The sequence below is a fragment of the Hesperophylax consimilis genome, chromosome 9 (assembly GCF_061612785.1).
Source record: "Hesperophylax consimilis isolate HC1 chromosome 9, BYU_Hcon_1.0, whole genome shotgun sequence".
NCBI classification, from domain to species: domain Eukaryota; kingdom Metazoa; phylum Arthropoda; class Insecta; order Trichoptera; family Limnephilidae; genus Hesperophylax; species Hesperophylax consimilis.
The window spans coordinates 5607934-5634337 of NC_142844.1; the positions used below are offsets into that span (position 1 = coordinate 5607934).

The following is a 26404-nucleotide window of genomic DNA, read 5'->3' on the forward strand; positions in this document are numbered from 1 at the left end:
AGCCCGCTCCATCGAAACTGAGTGTTCCCGCAAAACCTAATGCACGAGAAAGTAAATTTTCATATCCATGATAGAACGTTCAATTTTCCGGAATTTACGAAAAATCCTCGACTCGTCGAAATTCAAATTTACAATATTTACATAGGCATCATATTCCTAATGGAATTCTTACATGTAGGTGGAATAATATATAATATTATGTTATATAACCAAACTATTCACAGTCTGTGTGTGTTGAGTGTTTTGTTTGTGTAATGGTCTTTGTGCGTGTGTATGTGGTATTCTATGAGAGTGAAAAGGAATTCTAGATGTCATTTCTTTCTCCCAAAACGAGCTTTAATTTGAGCTGACTCATATTTTTATATTAATTCGGAAACGAAATGTGTAAAACAAAGAGAGCGTAAAGAAATTCGGTCTTAAAGGATATTTACACTGAAATGGTAAGATAATTTCATTCAACTTTACGAAAGACCTGAACGGCATAGCGGTAAGGTCCTTGGCACTGAGCCAAAAACGGGCTCAAAACCCGGACTAGTAGAGGACGAATTTAAATTCAGATGAACTCATAGTTGAGAGGTAAACTCTTGGATTCTGAATATCGAAGTTTTAGGATTATGATCCGGCTAGGTTTTATGGGATTGAATTGAATTTGTTTACATATAAAATATAAGCAAATGATTCACTTGCACCTCATTCTAAGAAACCACGGTAGTTTCAAAAGGATTAAAGGTGAGAGGATGGAAGAGTGGGGGGGGGGGGTACTCCAAAAGGCGGGTAAATCCAAATGATCACGCGAATCCCACGTAACATTTAAGGTCCGTGTGATATTCCGAATTCTCAAAAAGGGGTAGTGACGAATTTTCAAACTTAACCGCTTTGTTATACAAGTGCCTGTGGGTCGGAAGAAAGTAGGTGGAAGTCGAGGGGTGGGATGTCAGATTTAATTATTACCTAATGATACACGCCTGATGCCTGATGATATACACCTTAGTATTATTTTTCAGACACCAAGAAATTATGCCAGAAATAATACAACACCATATGCAGTTGATGACATGAAGAAACATTTAAAAGAAGTTATTAATTTATTTATCATTATTTTGGGCTTACCCCAAACCTTATTTGGACTTACCCGACACCGCGGTATAACTACGAATTTCTCCACTTTTATATTTCCAATAAGCTATGCGAGTTATTGCTAGTCCATGTTTACATTTACTAACTTTTTTATTTTTTAAATTTTAAAATATTACTATTTTGGTCATTTTCTTAACTACCATATTAGGCTCATGCCCGTATTATGGTAGTTGTATATGATTTATGTAAGAATAACAATCTTATAAAACAAAAATTTAAAAAATATATATTTTAGAAACTATATTAGAAGTAAAAATAAAGATTAAACTGATTGATAAAAATATATTTTAAAGAGAATAAAATTAAAAATATAAAAACGATAGTTAAAATGAAATGTAAAATTTACCGAATTATTTTTTTTCCTCTTTAATACAGGTAAATTGTGCTATGTACTCATCTAGATATGTACCTATTTACGGTCACATCGTCACATTTGAATTGAGCGATATGAAATAAATAAATAAAAGAGTTTAAAAAAACCTTAATCAGTTCATGCGCATTTTATTAAACTTACTTTATTTATTTAAAATGTTTCTTTGTTGAACCAAAAAACGTATTCTTGCTAATCTGTTCGAAGTTACCCCAATCTCCCATATTCTCCCGTATCTCCTCCCTCTTTCTCATTTTTCTCAGTTTCACAATATTTCCAAATGGTGGGACACGTTAATCTTTAATGCAATTTTTTCGACGTCAGAATTTTTTAATAATAACAGAAGATTTTCCTGGACCAATATTGACAAGCCACTTTGTAGGTTGGGTATTGAAGTACTTCATTTTTTTAGTTTTAATTTTATGAAATATTCTGCTTGAATGTAAAAATATTTACAACCTGATTTTTCTGCCTTACATTATTTGAAACTCCATGAAAATAAATAGCCAACAATACAAGAAAGCTTTTAGCGAGGCGCAAGGCGACGTTTATATTTCCTTTAGTACACCTTATTTTGGAAGACGTGATCTTTATTTTCTTAAAATGAAATAAAGAAATACGAATAGCTTTGGACTTGTCAAATAAAAAATGACAAAATTAGAAAACTCCTCTTTTTACGAAAACTTGAATTTGAATTTGGAAACAAATCAAATGTAACACGAAAATTAGAATGTGAAAATCCCGGTAAAAAATCACGGCATAATTACAATGACGCTACTACGTACGAATATCTCGTCGAAACGTGTTTCACTATTATCACGCAAATAGCAATACGCGGGGACCTGGTTCGGTAATTTACGAGCGTTCGGCGCTGTAACATAATACTCTTTTTATAATATAAATTAAAAAATATAAATAAAAATGTTAATGTTTGTTCAAAATCTTAAATCTCCGAAAGTTCTTCATTATCCGATTAATTTTAAATTTTGACACAGCGTTGCATTCGCATACGCGTGATATATGTGACCTGTGACATATAAAAATATATTTTTTAAACAACGCCATCTTTTGGACGTAAAAGCAACACGCACTGTTCTTTTTCTATCTGCACAGACAGACTGAGCCACAGAAACGCGTGGCGGGGTACAGCTAGTAATATATAAAAAAAAGGTGTGAGAAGAATATATTATGGGGAAGAGAATGGTGGAAGAAGTCGGAGATATCCGAGTAAGGCACGGAACGATCAAGTAAAACAAATATGCACGGTAAAATACTTATGCTTAGATAAAACTTTACTTGAAACCATAGACATATGAATATTAGTAGACCTGCCCTAAGTAATTAAAAGCGTATTATCCCCACTCCCCATACCGGTTTCATTGGAGCCGGCTGGGCTCGCGTATGGCCTCAAGTGAAATTTGAAAACGTGACGTCATCATTCTTGTGCGAACTATGGTCGAGGCATCATCGGTTCATTTTACGAAATAACATGGCAAAATGTTGACTTGTGATATGAAAACTTGTAAAAATAGATGTGAAAAAGAGAATAAACCCAATTGTCGTATTACATTCCATAAATAAGCATTATTTTACTTTATTTTAAGCTTATTCACACCGTATTATATGGATCAGTTTTAGAAACATATACTATCACATCACAATGTAGCGATTCTCAAGTGTGCTCATCGTTGTTTTCTGGGGTAAGTAAATTATGAAACATTTGTAAAAGTGTCTTAACTAAATACTCTGAAACTAACTACGACTCTGCAAACAGAAGAAATTTACTTTGCCGAATTTGGACTTCGCAAATTAGTTCATAACGTAGCGAGTAATTTGCGCTCCCATGTAAAAATGTCTATTCATTCAAAAGCAGATTTTACTTTTAAGAAGTAAATGGTGATATTATAATGCGAGATGCCTATTTACTGTCAGATTGATTTATTGACGAATCACAGTCAGCTTAACCCCCTTCGTTCTTCAACAGTTGATTTTACCCCTCGCCATTATCTTCTCGTCTATTAATTCCTATGTCTGTGCTTGAAACCATTCATACCTCCGAGCAACGCCGGGTACATGTCAGTTAGTCCCTTATAAAGTTTGTTTATGTTATTTTGATACATTAATACAACCCGGATGGTTCTGACATCTATTTTTGTATGAATGTTTATGCATCAGTATAACATTTATCATTCATATTTATATCGCTGTAAAATAAAATTTATGATCTTCAAACACATAATGCAATGCGTGCGTGTATCATACCTTTTGCGAAGAATAAGGTAATGAATGTTATTCAATCTCAGCGTCCATAAACGATCTGCTTAACATAATAATACATGAATAGCATATTAATAATATATGTTGTGTTGCTAGATTCCACTATTTAATCAAATACTTGCATGCACATTTTTTACTGGTGATGACATGTTCATGTCGTTATTGAAGTTCGTATTAAATTGGCTTTTAAAAGGTATAAAAAAACACAACACAACTAATTTCTAGTGTGGAAGACATCATTCCCTTTTATAAACTTTTGTATTGTTTTAAATTAGGTCCACACAGGAGGCCTTGGGTAAAATAATTATATTGTAGGTTTTTTTTAGAAGAGGGTTTTTTTAAGCAATGAAGTAGAGGAGATTCTGGGAATGAAAAAGGTTTGAGGGGTGGGTAGGAATCTGAGGGTCAGTGTGTTCAGGAGTGACTGCCAGGATGGAGACAGTGGAGAGGACGAAGGGTCTCCCTCTTACAATCCGCTCCACAACGCAGTTGGTGGGCTCCGCTGCTAAGACATGGACAAAGCTTACCCCATGAACCCGGGCACCCCTGCTAACCATGCATAGTGAACCACTTGGGCTGAGCTAAGGAAGGGGTGTTAAATAACCGATTAATGGTTCCCGTGCGGCGGTACCTGTACCGGTACTGCATCCCGAAGTAAAGTACTAATTATTATGACGGCCTCCGTGGTCGATGGGTAAGGCTCTCGTCTAGCAAGCTGGAGGTCGCGGGTTCAAATCTCTACATGCGTAAGTAAATTTTATTTGATTAATTTGTGATATTTCCTAATTATAAATAATATATTTTATATTTGCGGCAAATTCTAGAGCGGGAGATACTATCAGTATCGCCATGTTGTAAGACCACCATACACCATCAGTTAATTGAAATGGATTTGGCCATGTTGGGTGACCAGATCTGAATAGCCAGGTATTCTCCCACCTTCCTTTCCGATTTATTTTCCTCCCTCACTACCCTAATTTGAGTATGCCATAGTTTCATTGGCTCCAGACGGTTGGGAGCAGTTTCGATTATTGTGTTGTGTTCACATAAAAAAGCCCATGAGTAGGTTTTTACAATAGAAGCAAGATCCAATTACTGTTTTTATTATATTATCATTTCGTATATAGTTGCCAAGTTGTAATGCCAAAGCAATAATACTTACAACAGATTGCAAAAGGTAATTTTATATATAATATGAATTCATTCTCCATCTTTTTCCCCACATCCTGGTCCTCTGGGAATATCCGCCTCGAGACTATCTATGTTTGTTGAAAGGTCTCACTTTATGAGCGAGCTCCGCAAGTTAAAGCCGAGGTTTGAATTTTATACATTATTTATAGATCCTCTTCTGTTTAATTCATGGGGTTAGTTTTAAGTATCTCACTTTTAGTAAACTGTGTAAAAAGGTATCCCTAAACTAGTTGCTATGTACATAGGTGTGGCTTTTATATTCATACCAGCCTATATACATGTAGCAATAAAGTATCTTAACCCTTCAGGTTTTTAAATATTTTTACCTACAAGTCCCAACGACATGGTGAATTTCCTTTTAATGTCAGAATGCTCCCGTAGTATCTGAACTGTACATATTACTTATTTTTGAAGTTGTCGTTAAAAGAAATACTATTTTAGAAACAAGATTAAATTATCTTTGAAATGTTTGCATCTGAAAAAAACATTGTCCTTTCTAAAAAATAAACCTTTAGTACAAAAAATGAAAATTTTAACTGTTAAATGTTAATTAATTATTTTGAAATAATTCGATATTCTTAAAAAACATCCCTTTTGTCTATGTAATAAGTAGTAAAACAGTCATTATTTTTTATTTATTATTGATTTTTTTATACATACGTGGATAGTTACATAAAATAATGAAAATTGTTTAAAAAATATTGTAATAAATGTACGTAATTAAAAAAAAATCTCACGAAGGCGAAGTCTGAGTGTGGGTATTATAAGTATTTTTATCTTATTTCCATGGTTTAAGTGGAGATACTATATCAAATATAAAATTAAGTTATTTTAAAAGAGTTACACTTTTTTCATGCACTTTGACAAATTTTTAAAATTTTATCCATTTAATAATATATAAATACTTGATAAAATCTCTGAAGAATAATTATTTGTCTTTCCAATGACAAACATATCACATATCTACGCATTATGGAAAAAAATATTAAAAATACTTTTATAATTTATTGACGCCCCGGTCAGATCTGTCTTTCAGGGGCTATAGTGGAATATGATGTTTGTGGCTAGTAATGTCCTTCCGAGCCTTAAGACGAGACAATATACTAAAATAAAGCCAGAATCTTAACGACATAAGTAGAGCAGCCGTGCACAAAAATATGCGAAGCGCGGCTCTGGTGTATTGGACAGACCTGCGGTTGAATTTGCCAGATCAAATCACGAAAATAAAGTGGGAATCTTAACTACGTAAGTGATAAAGTCGTGTTTAAACAATATTCGGCGCGCGGTCCGGCCTAATGGACGGACCTACGGTCAGCTTTGCCCTAACAGGCCTAGAAAACCGATCTTTCCCTGGGGGCTTATTTTAATTATTTCTGATTACCAAAATCTCAAATGTTTCTAGAGGGATCCCTCGGGAAGTTACGGATGTAAGTAATCTATATTTAAGATTAATAAAAACAACCTTACAACAACAAAACAAAACAACAAAAAGATCTAGATCAAAAATCAAGATATTTTATTTTTTCAAAATATAATAACTCCAAACCAAACATAACTAAACCATAAAAAGTGTATAGTAAATAAACAGGTTTTTCGAGATTTTACCAACTATACTCACACTTACAATACAAATATATGCATTTACATATATGTTAATATATATTTTTTACATATTTATTATGAATATACAATTTACAAAAACCATTAAAATCTTATGAATTTTCAATTTACAAAAACCATTAAAATATTATGAATATTCAATTTACAATTACCAAAAAAAAAAAAAAACTAAAATTAAAACTTATAAAAAATAAAAAACTTTCTTCTACAACACAATACTTGTCACACCTATACATACCCACGTAAACACCTCAGCACAGGTTCTCCTAGTGAGGTGTTCACGAAACATACAATATTACTCACATACATTTTCACCCTCTCAAACCTACCTTACACACACCATATTATAGTCATAAGTTTGAAATATATCATGTACAAATATAAATAATTATGTGAACACTGTAAATATTATATAGAAATAAATAAAAAAATAAAATATTTTAGTAAAACGGTTTTAAAATTTTGTAAAACGTTTTTAAACTATAAAATTAGGGGTAAGCACCAAATTTTATTTTTCTAAACGTTGAATTAGTAAATTTCCGATGGATTCCTCTAGAAATATTTGAAATTTTAGTAAGACGTTCAACATAAATAATTAAAATGTGCCTAATGTTGCCTTAAGTACATGTTTGGTCTACCTTTATTTCCCACACTGTATCATGGACGGACACTAGGGTGGTTACAAGGTATAAGGTGAAAAAATATTTTCGTCGTAATGCCGGTCTGACCCCCCTAATATTTGCCATTTGTCTAGACAATATGAAAATATTTTCTAGAAAATAAGATTTGGAAAGTTTTAGCTCAATCGGATAATGTTAACCTGTGCCTCATCGAGATTAAATATGAAAAAACGATTTTTTGCAAAAAAAAATACTTAATTTAATCACTTCTGATCAAATTTTGTTTCCTTTGAACATTATACATTATTAAACAATATAATAAACAACATTATATTTAATAAAATAATATAATCAAATATAAAACAAACATTTTTTCAACTTTATAAATGTTTTTAGGAATTGCAAGTTAATGGTTATTAACTGGTTTATAGTTATTGGTTTTAGTTATCCCTTGAAAGGTATTTTCAGCAGTTGAAGAGTGGGGGGCAGTTGAGAAAATCCAGGCAATGTGTTTTGATACCACTGCGGTAAATACTGATCGCTTCAACGGAACCTGCGTTTTGTTGGAGCAATTATTAGAGCAAAATCTTCTTTATTTAGCATGTCGCCACCATATTTTAGAAATTATTGTCAAATCAGTTTTTTTATTTACAAATGGGCACAACTACTGGACCCCACTCAAATATTTTTAAAAACTTTCAGACTGGGTGGTCGAAGCTAGACGAGACAAAATACAAAACTGCTATTGAAGACAAAAAATATTAGACGTAAAATAGGGATTTCAGATGAAATATAACAATTAAAAAACTAACAGTCAAGGGATGATTACAAAGAATTAATTCAACTTTCGTTAGTTGTGTTAGGACGTACTCCCCCAAAAGATACTTTTTTCAAAGTTCCTGGTGCCATTGATCACGCTAAATGGATGGCAAAGGCCATTTATTGTATCAAAATACATCTTTTCAGGGATCAATTAACATTAAAAAAATTTAAAAAATCACTGAAATTTGTTTATTTTTAATAAAAATTTATGTAAAAGCGTGGTTTAACGCCCCCAAACCCACTTTGGCCCCCAACAAAGACCTACAATTTTTAAAATCTCTTGTAAAATATAGAGAAATCGATAAAGAACTTGCAGATATGGCACTGTCTAAAATGATATATCATCTGTGGTACCTCAATTCGGAGCAAGTCGCATTTTCTTTCTTCGATTTAGAAAAAAGTGTCAAAACAAGCATGGCTGTAAAAAGTTCACAATTAATTCCAATTGAAGAACAAACATTTGAAAGCAAAACTCAGTCTCATCAAGTGAATAATTTATTGGACAAAGATATCGATTTTTTTGTTTCTCATCAAACTCTAAATTTTTTCAAAAGATTTGAAATTGATACAGAATTTTTAAATACGGATCCTGATATATGATGTGAAAATGCACATTATTGAAAAGCAAAAAAAATATTGAACGGTTTCAAGATTGTCAATGACACAGCTGAAAGAGGAGTAAAATTAATCCAAGACTTCAATTCCTGTTTGACAAAAGACGAAGAACAACGACAGTTTCTGTTACAAGTTGTATCGGAATGTCGAAATTTTTTCCCTGACTCTTCAAAAGCCACGTTATCTAAGCCATTACCACCTTAATCTGATAATTAATTGAAAATGTTAATAATAATAAGAATAAATTCTTTCTTCCATAATGCTTTCTTTTGTATATTTTAAATAATAAAACTTTGAACATTATTTCTTCTTGTTTTTTATACCTTTTTGCATTTCTTTTCTCGTAAATCCATCATTTTCAATTTGGATTGGGCTGTATTTACTTTGAAAACAGTTTTAACCACACCCTTTTTTATGTACCAATTGAGGAAATAAATAAAAAAAAATCTGGACAGCACATGTAATTAAATCTTGCACTATTGTTAGGTATTTTATAAAAAAAAAATTCTTATAGAAAGTTAAATTTCAACATTGATGAGGCACGGTTTAACCTTATCCAATTGAGCTGAAACTTCACCAATGTCATTTTTTAGCCAATTGACAGCTTTAAAGGGGCTCAGCACAAAAAATTCCAACATTGATTTTTTGTAACCACCCTAACGGACACGCTGATGCGGTACAGTATGGTAAAAGTTATTAATTTTTTTCTCCTGATTTTCTGTCATTTCTTAAATCCTATTCGAACGTTATTTCAAATTACAGCCAATTGCCCAGCTATTTCATTTAATACCCAGTGATTGAATTTCCTCGACCGAATCTAGATAATGCCAACCGGTCAATTACACACAAAGTGATTTATTGACAAACACCTCATGCCCTTCCTTATCTTGAACGATTGCTTCTATAAAATAAAGTGGGTATCTCAGTAGGAACAACATATTGAATGAATCGGAACTCTAAATTGGGATAATCTGGCCAAAGCAATAAAAAATAACGTGCCCGTTATTCTATGATATTGTCATCCTTCGGAAAAATAGTTTTTTTTATCGACTACTTACAAGTTAGAAACACAATCTCTTTATGGGAACATTTAAAAAACAACCAACTTATTTGTAGTTCAGAAAATAACAAAAGTTTGGCTACAATTTGTTAAAGGAGAGTTAAAATGATGATCCAAATAATTCTTCAACAATTTTATTCTAGAAGTTTAAACGGAATTCCTACCAATGGAAAGTAGATATTATAACATTATTACATTTATGAAATTTACGAAATAATAATTAATTTTATTGTTTATTTTTAATCTAGAACTTCTAGATTATTGAATCATTTTGCAAGTTTAGTCTCCATTTCATAAGAATCGATTATTGTGATTTTGGAGTTACATTTTATTTTTCTTAGCATTTATACATACGGCCTTTATTGTAGAGTGGTAAGGCTCTCTACTAGCAATCCGGAAGATGCGGATTAAAATACCGGCGTGCGTGTCTTATTTCCCAGTTTATTCATTTAAAATAATACATAGCATATTTGCGGCACGATACTTTCAGTATCGCCCTGACGTACGACCACGATTCAGAATTGAAACTTTACGTTTAAAGCCCAATTATTGTGGATACTGGCTCCAGACGGTTGGGAGCAGTTGGAACCCTTGTACGACATTTACATTAAAAATAAAAAAAATAATCTTTTTTCAAATTTTTTTACAAAACTCAAAAGACTGTCAATGGAATATGTTGGTAGGTAATGACAAGATTACTAACATTATATTCCGATGTAAACGTTCATGAATAAGTTAATTATTTTCTAATATTAAAATGAAATACAGATCTGTATCAAAATTAAATATAATTATGTTATGATTGATTCCTTTTAAACTTAAAATAATCCAGTTTTTACTCTTTAATTTATAGTTACATATTTGACAAATAATTGGCGAAATTCCATTACCAAATCGAATCGATCGCAAAATAAATAAATAATTCCGTCAAATTATCTGATTTTTGTCAAAGTTTTGCTCTCCGATAATTATTTTTAAGACCCAACAAAAAAAGTCATAAGTAATAAAAATAAAGAGATAAAACGGAAAAAAATAACCAGTAAAACAAATAACCTACACGGGAAGCGTGTTATTGTGTACCTACATTGAGTAAGGCTTTAATAATAAAACATCAAACGAAACAGGATAACATCCTGTTTATTCAATAACTATCCAATGTATGTCTATCGGATAGCTATATTTCGCTCACTCCTGAACGTATGCCAAGAAATTGATAGTAAACCGTTGAATTATGTGTAAACCTAAATAACTAAACGTTTATAAACAAAGTGGATGTTTATAAACAAAGTGGATGATTGAGCGGCAGTTAAATTACTTTGTACGCTAACTGTTACTGAATTACTATACTGAAATACTATTACTGAAGAATTTGTAAACAATAATACTAGCCACAGGTGATGGTTTGCGCTAAGTAACCTTGCCAATATTCATAATATATTATAATTTCCATACCTACATGTAAGAGTATGTTACTGTAATAACTTTCTTTCAAAATATCTCTCAACTTTGTAAGTTGAGACAGCTTTATCATATTCCTTGGCAGTTAATTAAGATAATTCTATGTTTGCATTCATAATCTTGACATTAACATATTTTTATCGTTGCGTCGCTTCGTGTCTACCGGCGTTAAGATATGCCGCCCCAATCTTAAAATGTTAAGAGGAATTTTAAATAATTTAGCATCGTAAAAAAGTTCATGTTTCTCGGTTCTTGGTATAGGTACCTACCCAATCATTCCTTAGATATTATAAATTCTTAGGCAAATTGAAAATTTCAATTATTGTGCAACGTTCTTTGGTAAAGTTCGGAAGACTTTCGAGATGTTTATAACGAAAAGGGCTCAATAAAGGCAGGGTTAAAAAGTTCATTATTTTGCTATTTTTTTATTAGAGGTCTTTTACCAGGGCTAAATTAATACTAAATACGGAACAATTCGGAACACTATCAGTTATTACTATAGTATCATTATTTATCGCCCTAGATGAATAGTTTTTCGTACGAACAGTATCAACCTCTCAGCGGTTATTTATATTAAAACTACTGAATAAATAAAATGTGTTTGAGAAAGTAAAAAAACCAACTTCAAACAGAAAGTTTAAAGCGGACAGGATCATAATTACACGCAAGCTTCCATTATTACAATCAGATGCAGATATCAGTATTTCCACCTGCGCTGAATTACTTTGCGCCATTTAGAACTTTGTTCCATTTTGAAAACAGTTTCCTTTTAACTTTTAACTATACAGGCTGTCCGGAAACTCGTAGTAAAAGCGGGAAACTGGTGAATCTACATCACATTTGGAGTCGATTTTGTAGTATTTTTTTTTATTTGAGCTTTCGTTATCGAGTAAATCGAGTTTGAATTTGATTTTTTTTTTTTTTTTTTTTTTTTTTTAAATCAAATTCTTATAAATTATTACTGAAGATCAAAGTACCCAACTAATTAAAACTATTTGAAAGTAAAACAAATGAAGAAACTCGGATTTGAAGCATTATTTTGAAATCACCCTTCATTTAACCCGGTGTAATCATAAAATATTTCTGCTCTGCAGGGTTAAAACATCTGTTATTCAACCCTAAACACCAGAAAAAACTTTAACCCTAAAATAGCCGAAAAATATTTTTTTTTGGTTTTTTTTTTTTTTTTTTGAAAATGCTCAAATCAAAAAACTTTATGTTTTTTTGGGTTCCCCATGTGGTGTAGATTCTCCAGTTTCCCGCTTGTACTACGAGTTTCCGGACACCGTGTATAGTTTTGGTGCTCAGCAGTTAGTCTTTGAAATCATTTCGTTTTTTTTTTTTAATAATCTCTGCCACGAAATAAGTATCGTGAATACCTTAGCTTACTCTTTATTTTATTTTATCCTCAGTGATGATCAAAACCCCGAGGGAAACCTCTTGTGTGCGGTAGAGTGTAAAAATAACGTTTTTTGGTAATTCAAATTTCAAGTTAAAAAAGTTGTCTCTATGAAACCACACGTATCACAAAAAATTGGTTTTAAATATTTAGGTCTCCCGCAAGAGGCCTAAAGTTTATAATTGTCGTTGAATCTTTTGATGCATATAAAAATATGTTAAAATATATAGTATAGTTCTCACCTGAAAAAAAACAATAAATTGACTAGATTTTGTGTCAAATGATTTTTTGGAAATGAAAAATTTTGTGTGAAACAGAAGTATATAAAAAAATACTCTAATGCAACGATTAGGTCTGAAGAAAGATTGAGATTGAGAAATTTTAACAATTGGGATTGAGTATTTTTAACAATAAATACTTATTTTAAAAAATTAGTGTCAATGGTGCTGGAAACGAAATCTTTCAATTGTAAATAAAGAGACAACTTTTTATCTACTTTTTAATTTCCATTTAAAGTTTTTTTCGATTTTTGTACAGTTATTCAAATGGATTATACTGCTAAATTGTATGTATTCTGTGTTTGTAATGTATAATAAGATGTTAAAATTACTTTGATAACTTTTAAAAATGTCCCAAATTTAACGACAAAATGTAATATCGATGGACAAGAAAATGATGAATTTACCAAAAACGAAAATATTTACTCTCAATCAAAGATGTTTTCCTAAGAAATAGGAAGATACGCTCCAAAACGAAAATACTCCGAACACTAACTAAATTATATGGATTGTTAATCTAGAACTTTGTAAGCTATTAACCTACTGAACTTCACATTTCAAACTCAAAGCAAATTCTTAAGTAACAAATGTCAGAAATAACTAATAATTTCATCCATAATTTTCTAAGTTTATTCCAGGACTCGGAGAATTTATTGCCTGACAAGAATACATCGCTACGTTAGACTACGTGAGCTGAAGGCAGATCAAGATTTTACGATTGCACGAAAACACCGTGTAAACGTTTCAAACTTTCACGAAATGAAAACATCACATCCACATGATAAATTATTTAGTAGGTAATTTATGCCACTCTTTTGTGTATACACGGGACACGTTGAAACACTTGAAAACGAAAAGTTGAATAGGACACTAAACGATCTTACTAACTACCTTGCAGAGGTTTACAGTTTACACATCTCACAACAATTCTGTATTGCTTCATTTACCTCACATTGTCTCAAATTTCTTCTGTTATACCAACCGTTGGCTGACTTGACTCAATTACTTGATTCCCTTCATAGTTCTATGACTTTCTTAGGTGTCCATAATTTATTCTCTTATACAAATGTGTATGTCTTCTCCAGAAACTCCTTCTTCTGCCCATTATCACATCTGCCTTTCTGTTCTGTTCTTTCATCTGCCTTGCATTATTTTCTAATACACTGTCATAGTAGTTACATCGTTTCATTACAAGCTATCTCATATCTACTTCGGATATGATTTGAAATTTTCACAGCCAAAAGTATTATGGTGATTTATTTTTTGGGGTATTATGCCGTGTTTCGCTACCTCCATAAAAAGCCAACCCAACACTGCATTACAGCGTCCATCGTCGGGGCAGATGTGTAAATATTGTGGTGAAATGTGTTCCTAAGTATGTAGATGTGACACCATGTCGCCAACTTTAATCCTCTAAGAGCTGTTAATAAATTGAAATTTAAGATGGTTTTTTTGTGATTAGTTTTGGTGTAGCCGTCAATTATTGGATACCAAGAACTATTGATCTTAGTTCCGTCGTCTTTATTGATATTTATAGGATTTTTATGAATTTCAATAAGGTGTGCTCTATGTGTTTTACGGACGAATCCAAGTAATGGCCGGTTTTAATTAGATGCCAGGCATTCGCCGATTTGTCAGGGTGTCCGAGTGTACATGATCGAAAGAGTTCTGATATTCTATTGGTAAAACAAGCAACCTGAATAGGTGAGGAACCTTAAATTTTTAATCTATATATATCTGCCCTGATGATGGACGCTGTAATGCTGTACGAAACGTTGGCAAATCATTTCTGCTTCATTTAATCTAATTTCACTCTTCCTTTGTTAGTTCCTTGCCTCTTTGCCAAACAATCAAGTATCAGAATTCACTTATAAACTTTTAACCTCGTTTTCTTGAACTGTGTCAAACAAAAAAACAATTCAGGAAGAATGAGTTAAGTACCACGTGACTTTCTTTATTTCGATCTTTAATAATGCGATTCGCTTTACTTCCTATAGGAATTTATTTCACTTTCAGAACTGCCAAATTGATACTTTTAAACAACTTAGTTCCGAGGGAAAAAGTAAGTAGTTATTTGTGACAAGGTTTATGTACAAAGATAAAAAGGGGATTCATCTATATCAGGGATGGCCAAACATTTTCTACAGGTGTGTTTAAGAAAATGCAAAATTGTATTTAAAAGGTCTTCAGTTATTGTTGTCAAGACATAAAACACACACGGAGAGAAATCGATTTTTGCTTTCACGATTAATTAACAGGCCTCATTGATAAAACATTTATTTTAAAATGTTTTATCGATTTATAATGATAATATCCAAGAAATTTTCAAAAATATTCGGATATTCTTGATAGTATAAATAAAGTTTATCAGGAAACCTGTTAATTTATTCGTAACGCCTGCGATCCTGTTTTTAACCAGAATTACTAATAAATAATTTGAAGAGATTCGTAATAAATTAGCAATATTCATTTTACTCCGTGCAAGATGTAAAAAAAGACATCGAGATTAAAGGATGTATTGTAATGAAATGTTCAACGATAACGCAAAATTCGGGATTCCTATTGTATCTATCTAGAATACTAGCGGGTGAAGAAATGGATACGATAAAGAACGGACGTACCCCCATCCTCACAGTAGTAATGCCACATTGAGAAGACTTATTTATCCGACTCCATTTACTCCTACCCTATTTTTAGTCAATTGATTATTGAAAGATAATTATTTTTTGACAAACATGGTTTTCTTTTATTTCTTTTTATTTTTTGCTTTCTGATTGATGATTTTACTTGTTTATATCAGCTGGCGAAGCAATGAAGGCGGAGACAAATTCACCAAACAAAAGAACCATCTGCGACCATTCTGCGACGTTAAAACAATGAGCAGAACGTTAAAAAGCATCTTATTCAAATTATTATACAAAATTCGAACATTGGCCTTACATTTTTGTTTTGTCATCCCTGATCCTTGGGAAAGTATTTTTCGGAAGCGAATTATAAAATTATGGTTCCAATCGCCATTTTTTGTGCAAAAATACTTCCATAACTTTTGTTTGAGGTTCTTAATTTAAAATTATCTTAAAATCGATAAAGGATTTCCGTTCCGCTTCCTTGTTTTCCTTTTCAGACATTCTTTCAAGAAATTTATTTTTACAGATTTTCTGTTTACTTTTTAGATTGGATTGGAAAACTTTAAATATTTGTTTGTTTACTTAGGATTCGTAGATCATTCGTTAAACCATTAAAATCATTTATATTTGATCTTTCCTTGACTTTTGCTTAAGTTTCTGTAAGTACACAGATTTCAAAAAATTTTATTGAAATATTGCAAAAATATAAATGAAAACAAATAACAACAAAAAAGATCTGAAGAACTTTATTCCTATATAACTTTTTAACACTTTGAAATACGCAATAATTTATCTAGGCTTTTGTCTAGTATCTTCTCCTGTCGAAGGTCGGCTATCATCATGATAATTTCACCATGCAGATTGCATACCGGAATTAGTTGGTTTTTAGACAGCCTCCATGGTTGAATGGTTACGTTGTTTAGCTACGAATCCGGAGGTCACGGGTTCAAACCCGGGCGTGCGCAAGTATACGAATACGTGTTCCGACATTTCCATAACAAGTTGGTATTTTACTGATAGTTTACCTGTCAAATAATTCGTTTAAGGCATGCAGTCCCGTTTTAACCGGAAGACGAATAATTTAAAGAGATTTTTAATAAATAAGAAATATTTTATATCAGTAAGATTTCTCTAAGTACCATCACAGAAAGCGAAAAATATTGCTTCTTTCGTTATGGAGGACTAAGTCAGCTGAGGAATTTATGAAACACAAGACCTACAAGTCTATTATAGCAATATAAAATTTTAATCTCTCAAAAAATATGAAGATTGTAATGCGAATTTCAACCTATGTCCCATTTTCTTGGGCAAGTAATTCTGAGCCAATAACTTTAAATGGTTCATCACTTCATAGACAATATGAATCTAAGAAAAAACAATACACATCTGTCCGGATGATGGTGACTGTAACGCCGTCTGAAACGTCGGCTAAATAAGGGTAATAATAACCCAAAAATCTATTTTATGATTAAGTAAACTAATGTATTAATAATTTTGGTAATTGTATCAAGAACAAACAATTATATTTCAACTAATAATAAGAATGCCATTATAAGTACGGAAATTTATTCATAAAGCTCTCAGTGGAGTGTTATTAATTGCTGAGTGATAATAATAATGTAATGAATGTATCTGTTCTACCCGTATAAGCCCAAGTTAGGGAAAGTTTTTGTTTACACAAAACAGATTAAGTTTATTCTCTAGCTTCAAAGGATATAATACCTTTCAAGGATAATGTACACACACAGTAATGTATTCTAAGTAAACTTTTTGTGGATATAAAATGAAACGGAATACTCATTACATTTACATTTATGAAAATGGTTCTTTGTAGAGAATGCGGAAAGGATTGAACACAATAAATATCTCTCTTGTCACAGTCTTCTTGCTTCATACACATTTATGCATTCATCATTTAACGTTTTACGGAAACATTGACAGTTAACAATAAAACATGGAAAAAACTGATGTACCTGCGAAAAGAGAGCACATATTTATGCAAATAGAAATGACAAAAATGTATATATAACAGAAAATGTCAAATCTAAGTTCTTCAAAGGTTTCCTTAGGACGGGTTGTTTCGGAGAATTTGAACAATTCATCAAATTTCAACTATATAAACAACTTTGTTAAAACCACTATTTTTATTACTAACTACCAACAATCCTTGACTCTATACAGAAACGATCGGTTCGTTTGATAGATTCCCCTCTCTTAACAAATGGGTAGCAATCCTTAATGCACAGTCGTCAGTTAGGTATGCTGTCCATGTTCTATCTGTATTACAATGGAAGTTACTCCGAGGAACTATCTTCATTGATCCCTTTGACACCGGTGCATAGTCGAGACACACGCCAAACGTGTCAAGAATATTTACTGTAATGTTCTTGCTGTTTTAATAAAAAAAGGTTCTATTATACGAAGTATTGTTTATTATTAACTCAGTTGTTAAAAAGTACAATCCAGTCCAACTGCATGGAAGGAATCGAGTAGAATGCCCGCCGTCCGTCCCCTGCCCGTGTCCCCCGAGCAGAGTCGGAAGCGTTCGTCAAACCTCGGCTGTCTCCGGCCGTGCACGATCGCCTATACGATACACTACATTTACTTACACGGGTCGCATCTAGGACTTACTAGAACAATTTTCTGGCCTCTGTTTTTCCTCCCTTCTACAACAAAGGTTTCTTCAAGACCGATAAATTCTCCTAAAAAAATTACTACACAGCATCCCCAAATATGATATAGGTCATGAGAGAAATTATTTTCTTAAGGGTAACCTGTGCGGAGTTAATCTATAAAATAAAATAGAAAAAAACATTTTTCGAAACCGAAAGTTTTGTGCATAGAATAAATAATTACACTGGAAGTGCCTTCCATACAAATTTTAATGGAAACGAATGTTCCATTTAGTCCGTTTCACTTACACCCAATCTCAATCCGTTTGAACTTCGTTAATAGTTCAGTATAGCCCAATTGAGGATGCCATAGGACACAGATTGAGGATGCTGTAGGACACAGGCTCCAAACAGCGGGAGTGTCGGGCGGTAATCAAATGAAAAAAGCCAGTAAAATCGTCTGATATTCCTTTCTTTGTCTGCCCTCTTGACATTGTCAAACCATAAAAAGTCTACCATTCGTGTTCATTACACTTAAGATATAATGTGTACGGAATGTTTTTGACTATGTAATCAAACAATTTTGGAGTAGGGCACAATAATAAAATACTCTAATATGTTTCCTTTTGTACAATATTATACAATTAACCATAAGCTCCTATATTAATTTAATAGCCCTTATATTCGATTAGTGGGGCATTGTTTCATATCGTTTGTTAATATTTAGTTACACAAAGCCCTGTTATGGTCGGCAGTAAATATCGGGGCCAATCTGTATAGTGTCTGAAATGATGCTAGAAGGGTCTATGGCAGTGGTACTAGATAGGACAATGGTGCTAAGGTCAAGCTCTTAATCCTGGCACTATATTTGCCAGTCCTTATCTCATCGTAACTTAGTGCCGCAATCGTAAGGAAGTATGGTAGTACTGTTTTCAAAAGTGGTGATTTACTTTGTAAAATGTAAAAAAAAACGTAACAACAATGTTAAAACCTACATTTTACCGTGGGAAGGAATATAAACTGTATTTATTCTATAAAAAGTGGCGGTACATGTTGCGATAAAGTGTTAATGATCGTTAAAAAAACAATTGTTTTAGTTGTTTAGGAACAAGGTTAAAAAAAGGTGGTTTAGATTGTTTCAGAAAAAGATTAGAAAAATACAAATGAAATAATTTTGCTCTACAAAATGAAGTCTTCACTAAACTTAATTTACAATCGAACCCAATCGTTTTAAACCACTCAATAAACAAGAGCACGATAATAGTTTGTAACTGTTAACATTTTATTTTAATACTAGACTATATACGAGTAGACTTAGTTAGACTCTCGTAAAGGTAAATATGTTTTAATTATAATTTTAAATATGTATTTATTATGTTGATTTGGATAATTTTATCTTGCAAGTTATAATAAATAAAAAAAAAATCTAAAAAATAAATGGCATTGCTATTATGGAATGTCACATTTCCTCCATACGGTGACCGGATAAATTATCAAAATAATAATTCATCACATCTTTAAAAACTTATATAAAGTCATGGAAAGTGATGAAACGAAAACTTTATTAGCTGGGTTAAGTAGGTTAAGTTAGGTTAGGCTAATGACAGTCACTTTTTAAATGTGTGTTGAATTGTCGAAGTGTTGATTTATTGAACCCCTTCATACACCGTGTCCGGAACTCGTAGTACAAGCAGGAAACTGGTGAATCTTCATCACATAAAAACTCTAATTTTTTCGATCTGAGCATTTCAATTTCTTTTTTGTTTTTTTTTCAGCAACTAAAGATTTAAAAAAAATCGAAGCTGGGTCTACGCTTCGACGCATTTAAAAAGATTTAAGCAACTGATATTAGTGGCGGTTCTTGACTTTTGGGTGTATTAGAGTGCTAAAATAAAAAAAAAATACGTAATTGATGCTGTAGTAAAAAAAAAATATCTCGAAAATTTGGTTTTTTGTATGAAGATTTCTAGGAAATTGGTGGAAATTTGCAGTGCACTGCCAAACAGACATTTCCTGATAATTTTGTAGCAATAAACAGAATTTTCTAAAAAAAATCGTTTTGAACTAAACAACATCAATAATGTCGAATTTTTCAAACATAGTACTCAAAAAAATAGCTGGCTTATATTAACCCCCTGACAACCGAAATTTTTATAAATTTGATAAAAATTCCAACTTCGGTATAGACTTACCCGAAAACGAAAGTCCAGATAAAGTTTTACTTTTAAATCAACACCAAATATGTTGTAAATTCACCAGATTTGCGAAAACTGAGTTTAAAAGTAACATTTTGTTATGTATCTGAGGGTAGATTGCACTAACTTCGGATATATACGTGAAAGTTCAAGTAAAAAAGATAAATAATAATTTTTGAAATTCCAACGTTTTAAGATAGTTTTCAGGTAAAAGTCAAATTTGAAAAAAAAAAATTTTACAAACTACACAAACATGTTTGTGTGGGAAAAAACAACATGTAGAATTACCTCCCGAAGTTAGTGCATTTTACATCCATTAGAAGTTTATGCTTTTAGACTTGCCAAACCTGCGTTTTTTGTACTCTTTTCTTTATATCAAAAGGAGCCATCACTCCTTTGGTGAACAGTAGGTTAGGTATTTTCTCAGTCGACTGTTTCAGCCATTTTATGATTATACCCCGATGTAGGATTGAAACAAGTAAAATGTTTTAAAAAAATAAAATACTTTTGCTTTTATATATTGTTTACCCGCGCGCTTTTTTGGAAGTCCGGAAGGAAACCGGAAAAATATAAATTTCCTAGAAAGAATTTAAAAAATTAAAGTCGGTATTTGCCTATGGAAACAAGGCATTTAAAAATAAGCGTTGCTTTTAATTATGGCATGTCATACTTCCATCAAGAGAGGCGATTTTAATAAATAAATTCGGATTTTCTTTCGAGTTAATTTTTTTATCCTGAGAGCTTCACTATACGGCTTTGCCGAAAGAAAAAAAAAACTGTTTTATTTAAAAGAATTTATTGAAAAACAAGTTTCCATGTTTTTAACATGGAAATAGAGAGAAAAAACTCCATTCAATGTTCATAGTAGAAATACGGTTATATATTTATTTTTATATGCATATATATGTATATAGGTGACCGGATAAATCATCAAAATGATGATTCATCACATCTTTAAAAAGTTATATAAAGTCATGGAAAGTGATGAAAGAAAATCTTTATTAACTGAATTAAATAGGTTAGGTTAGGTTAGGTGAAAAAAAAATTATCGTTTTTAATGACTTTATATCACTTCTTTAAAATGTGTTGAATAGTCACTTTGTTGAGTAAGCATATATATATATTTATATTATATATAAACAATTTTCTATATTTCAGTTGAATTAGAAAATAAGGGATGAAAAATCTGTAAAATAAATTCGTGACGCCAGAACTTAAATTTTTCGGTTTTAGTTAACACTATCCAATTTTTTGTTTGTGTTGATAAACCACATATATTATCAATGTATATAACTGAAAAAAAATAATTTTCTATTGCGACCGTAGAGACAATCAGTAAATTCAGAGAAACAGTATTATATTTTATAGTTAACATTTTATAAACTTTAAAGCAAAACTTAAAGGGAGAAAAATGACAGTCGCTAATTTATTAAGAATCTTTTCAAATTATTAGTAATTGGTGTTAAAAATGGGATTGCAGGTCTTACGAATGAATAAACAGGTTTGCAGAGAAACTTTTGGTTAATTAAGAATATACCATCGTGATGTCGGAACAAGTGTTCATAAAATTTCGAATATGTTTGCAATACAATGAAAATTATTTGTATCGCCTTGACAACATTTTATCAATAAGGCCTGTTAATTCATCATTAGAGCAAAATCGATTTCTCTTCGTGTCTAAACAGAGAGATAATCATCTTCGAATTCACAAGGCAATAATACCTATAATCAAACTTCACACGGTTGTGTTTGGAATAATAGGCCAATCACTAATTAATATTACATCGCGGCAAATTACTTGTTATAGTTTTGAACTCCTTTGAAATCGAAGTCATGCATCCAAGGTTAGTAATAATTATTATAACTATTCATACAATGTAAACCTTATCACTAACCAAAAACAAGATCGACTGCAATAAATAAAACTTGACGGTCTCCGTGGTCGAGGAGTAAGGCTCTTGACAAGTAAGCAGAAAGTAGCGGGTTCAAATCCCGGTGTGCGCAAGTAAATTTTATTTGATTAATTTATGTTATTTCACAATTTATTAATTAAAAATTACCTATATTTAGTACTTTTCCGGCACATTTCATCTCTATCTTCTTTTTCATCTCTGTTCCCTCACCATTACTTTCAGCTTCACAACATAACCCTAATTGGGGAAGCCATAATTTCACTGGCTCCAGACATTTGAGAGCAGTTGAGACTCTTGTGAGGTATTCACAATTTTATTTTATTTAAATGAGATGTTTTGCAACTTTGCAGCAAAATAATTATTGAGGATAGTATTGATGGTCATTGGAACTTCATCCCCTTAATATACGAGTTCTATTAAGTGTATAAAGGAACTCCCTAGTTAATCCTGTATTGCAAAATGCATCCCTTTGTGGTTGAAGTTTTAGGTGGCAATTAGTCGCCAAATCAAATACTGTCGAAGTTCTACCCTAATTAATGTAATAACCAAAAGTTCAAGAGATAAACTTATGGAGGATTCACTAGGGTGGCTATTACTGCAAATTAACTGCCCACTTAATTTTACTGTGTCAATCATAAAACTTTTTGGTTTGTGTCGTCCTTGTTGATGTAATTTCTGAAGTAGGCACGTGGATTTTCAAGCTTGTCTTGCAATTGACCCAAGGGCAATAAAGCTTTACAAACGCTCTAATCTTATGATAAAACCCACCACATTAAAAAAAAATCCTATGCAGCACAATCGCGTGAGCTAGTGGTACGCTGAAACCTTGTAGAAGCTAACAAACCATTAGAATTTGTAATTTTAAATATAAACACTACATGAAAAATAGCTATGAGAAGGAAAAAAAATCAGCGCCGTGTTAAAAATATTCAACGTGATAAAAACACACTAAGGGAACCCCTAGAACTACTACTAACGGGACACTCACCTCAGGAAACATATGCAGCTGTTGGGAGTTTAGAATACCAAAAGATTCAGGAGACGTGTAGAGGATTCAATCCAGGTAAGTTTTTAGATTTTCACGGCCAAAAGCATTTTTGTTGTTTGTTTTTGGGGTGTTATGCCCCCTATTTCCCTATGGGTGTTATAGGGAAGTTCCCTTGTACTGTAATACCTACAAGCTCGTAGTGGATCGAAGCTGGCGGCACGGTATCGCTTCCAAGTAAATAAGCACAAACTCGACAACCAACAATTACACATCTTCGGATCTACCGGATCTGCCCTGATGATGGACACTGCAATGTTGTCCGAAACGTCGGCTAAAGAAGGAGTTAGCGCAACACGGCATAACACCCCAAAAACAAACAACAAAAAAGGATTCAATCCAATTCGCCTATGGAGCCAATGTAACTCCATGATTGGAACACCGTTCAGCTATCTGAGAAGACACGCAGTGAAACCACGAGACATAGCCGAATATATAATGATAACCCTGGAGAAATTTATCAAAGGGACCGGGTCACTATAAAAAAATCATGTAAAAAGGGAGACGGCTGATGTGTTCATGTGAACTAAGTAAACAGTGTGCGTTGTATTAATTCAAAAAAATGACATCACGTAACTTTACAACTTCTGACTTGCGTGAAATATTTTGTCAAAATGTTAAATACCCATCCATCAGCCTGAAGTATTTTCGGAAATGATATATCAAAACCAACATTAAAATTATCATAACATTTTGCAAAAATCACGGAATTCCTAATACCGCCTGTAAATTTTAAATGCTTTCTGATTAAATATGGGAACCTAGGGGCAAGAATCTGTAGAAGAATCGTCAACATTCTTTGGAAGTCGCTGTTTTTTCTAAAACCTTACTTTGCAAACATTTTTTTCTTAATTTAATTCTTTGTATAAAGCATCTTGATGTACAATTTACAGTAAGTATGAGAGACCTTTCCACAGTATTGGCAGAACGTTCGTGAAACCTCTTTCTTCTTATCTTAATTCTTTGTTATGAAGCATGTTGTAAGTACAGTTTATAGTAAAAATGAGAGACCTTCCCACATTATTGGCAAAACGTTCTTGAAACTTCTTTCTTCTTAACTTAATTCTTTTTTATAAAGCATCTTATAAGTACAGTTTACATTAAGTACAAAAAACATATCCACATTATTGGCAGAACGTTCTTGATTTTTTTGGATTTAAAAGAAAAATAAACAATACATGAGTACATTCTTTAAAAAATTTAAGATTTGTATTATGTATTTAGTTTTCGAAACGTTCAGAATATCAGGCGTTGACAAATAATGATTATATTATACGATTTAAATGTTTACTCGGAAATCAATAATGGTATAGGTGATGAAAGTAATATCAATTTGGTTTTCATTAGAAGTATTGATTTAGAAGTAATATAAATTTATCGTCTGTAAGTGGCTTCACCACAGATTCATTATCAATGATAGAAGACAAAATAACTGTCACGCGTAATAATAATAATTATGCATCAAAACTCATTTATAGACTGTTTTATATAAATTAAGTAAATATATTATTGAATTCATAAAAGAAAAACATTAAATTAAAATAGAGTTCTATAAATTAAACTCGATATCAGACATAATAAAAAAACAAAGCAAAACAAACCAAAATTGCAATGATAAGGAAGCATTCAAGAAGAATGACCTTTAAGATGGACTGCTTCCTATCTTCACAGTTAGTATAAAATGTGTAACTCACCGAGCATCTTAATGGCTCTGCTTTGAGAAACGCCATTCTTGTAGCTTCTGGCACCTCCATTTGGCTCAACACTGCTGTTGAAAGAAGATGTCTTAGCTGGCTGAAGAAGTCTCGAATTCCTAAGTTTGACACCAATCAGCACATACAACACGGTGATCACTGTCATTGGTCCTACGAAAAACACAAAACCAGAAATCTCAAAAGCGTGTTCCACCATCTGCCATTTTACCGTGCAAGAACTGGCCATTCGTTCCTGCTCCATCGTGTACACCACACCAAACTGGATAGCTTGAGGAATAGCCAAACATAAAGCCAACAACCAAATCGCTATTATAAACTTTACCACTCTTGAAAGTTTCGACATCGTATGCGAGAGGAACGGATGGCATATCGCGATGTACCGTTCAACAGTAAAGGCAGTTATCGTCAACACTGTCGCGTTTGCCGAGGTCTCCGAAGAAAGCCCTAAAAATACACAAGACACTTCACCAAACACGTAAATGTCGGGGTACCATATTCTGCATACATCGGGGGGTAATCCACTAAGAAGCAGCAGTAAGTCAGATATTGCTAAACTGAACAAGTAATAGTTCGTTGCTGTGTGCATACATCGGTTTTGCACAATCACAATGCAAGTGCTTACATTGCCAATTATTCCAGCCAGAAATATCAACCCGTAGAGTATCGTCATCGGTATCACCAAGTATAAGGAATCCCTGATTGGAATTTCCGTATTGTTTTCTGATAGCAAAAAGGCGTTTGCTGTAGCATTCAGTCGTTGTATCATGTCATAGTCAAGATCCAGGCTGAAATTCAACGGAACTACTCCCCCAAAGTAGAGGGATGCAAAATCACTCATGTTGACAAGCATCTTACTTGATTTCGAAGATCTGATGTTAAAGTGATTAATCTTGCTTTCTACAAGTTACATTTTTCATTCCGAAATCACGAAGTGATATGCGAGGACATCAATCATGTTTATTTGATCTCTGTAATTGATCCTCTCCGCTTCTGTTGCAAATAGATTTTATGAAATTTTAATGCGTCGTTACAGTTGTGATGATGTTCCATTTTGTTCCAAAATAGGTCAGTATTGGTGACAAATTCGATGAACCGATTGGCATTGAATGGTCGCGATTGACTATCATGACCATCACTTGTTTATACTGTTTGTTCAATGAACAGTGTCTTAAACAGGCGCAATGCTATTATTTACAATGCAATAAATAGTGATTTGTTGTAGTTAATTTAATACAATTGATTATCAGAATTTCTTCCGATAATTCCGACGAGCTCAATTCGGAACACGGGCCGTTTGTGGACTAAATCCGTTTGTGGGATAAATCACGTCACTGGTCACGTGTCAATTAAATACTGTCGCACCTTCCGTACCGCAAGCCTGGTAATGTTGGTTTATTCATTGTGTAACAGCTTTACCCAATATCCACCTGTACTAGAAGATAAATGTACG

At 32.5% G+C, this 26404-nt stretch overlaps 1 protein-coding gene across 1 annotated transcript in view; it reads right to left on the reverse strand.

Moving 5' to 3' along the window:
- LOC149420840 (pyrokinin-1 receptor-like) overlaps positions 1 to 25624 on the reverse strand; it is a 144271-nt gene extending 118647 nt beyond the window's left edge. The window contains exon 1 of the mRNA XM_089635130.1: positions 24934 to 25624. Coding sequence (XP_089491256.1) covers positions 24934 to 25624 — 691 coding nt within the window. The remainder of the gene's footprint in view (positions 1 to 24933) is intronic.
- Between the last annotated feature and the right edge of the window lie 780 nt (positions 25625 to 26404).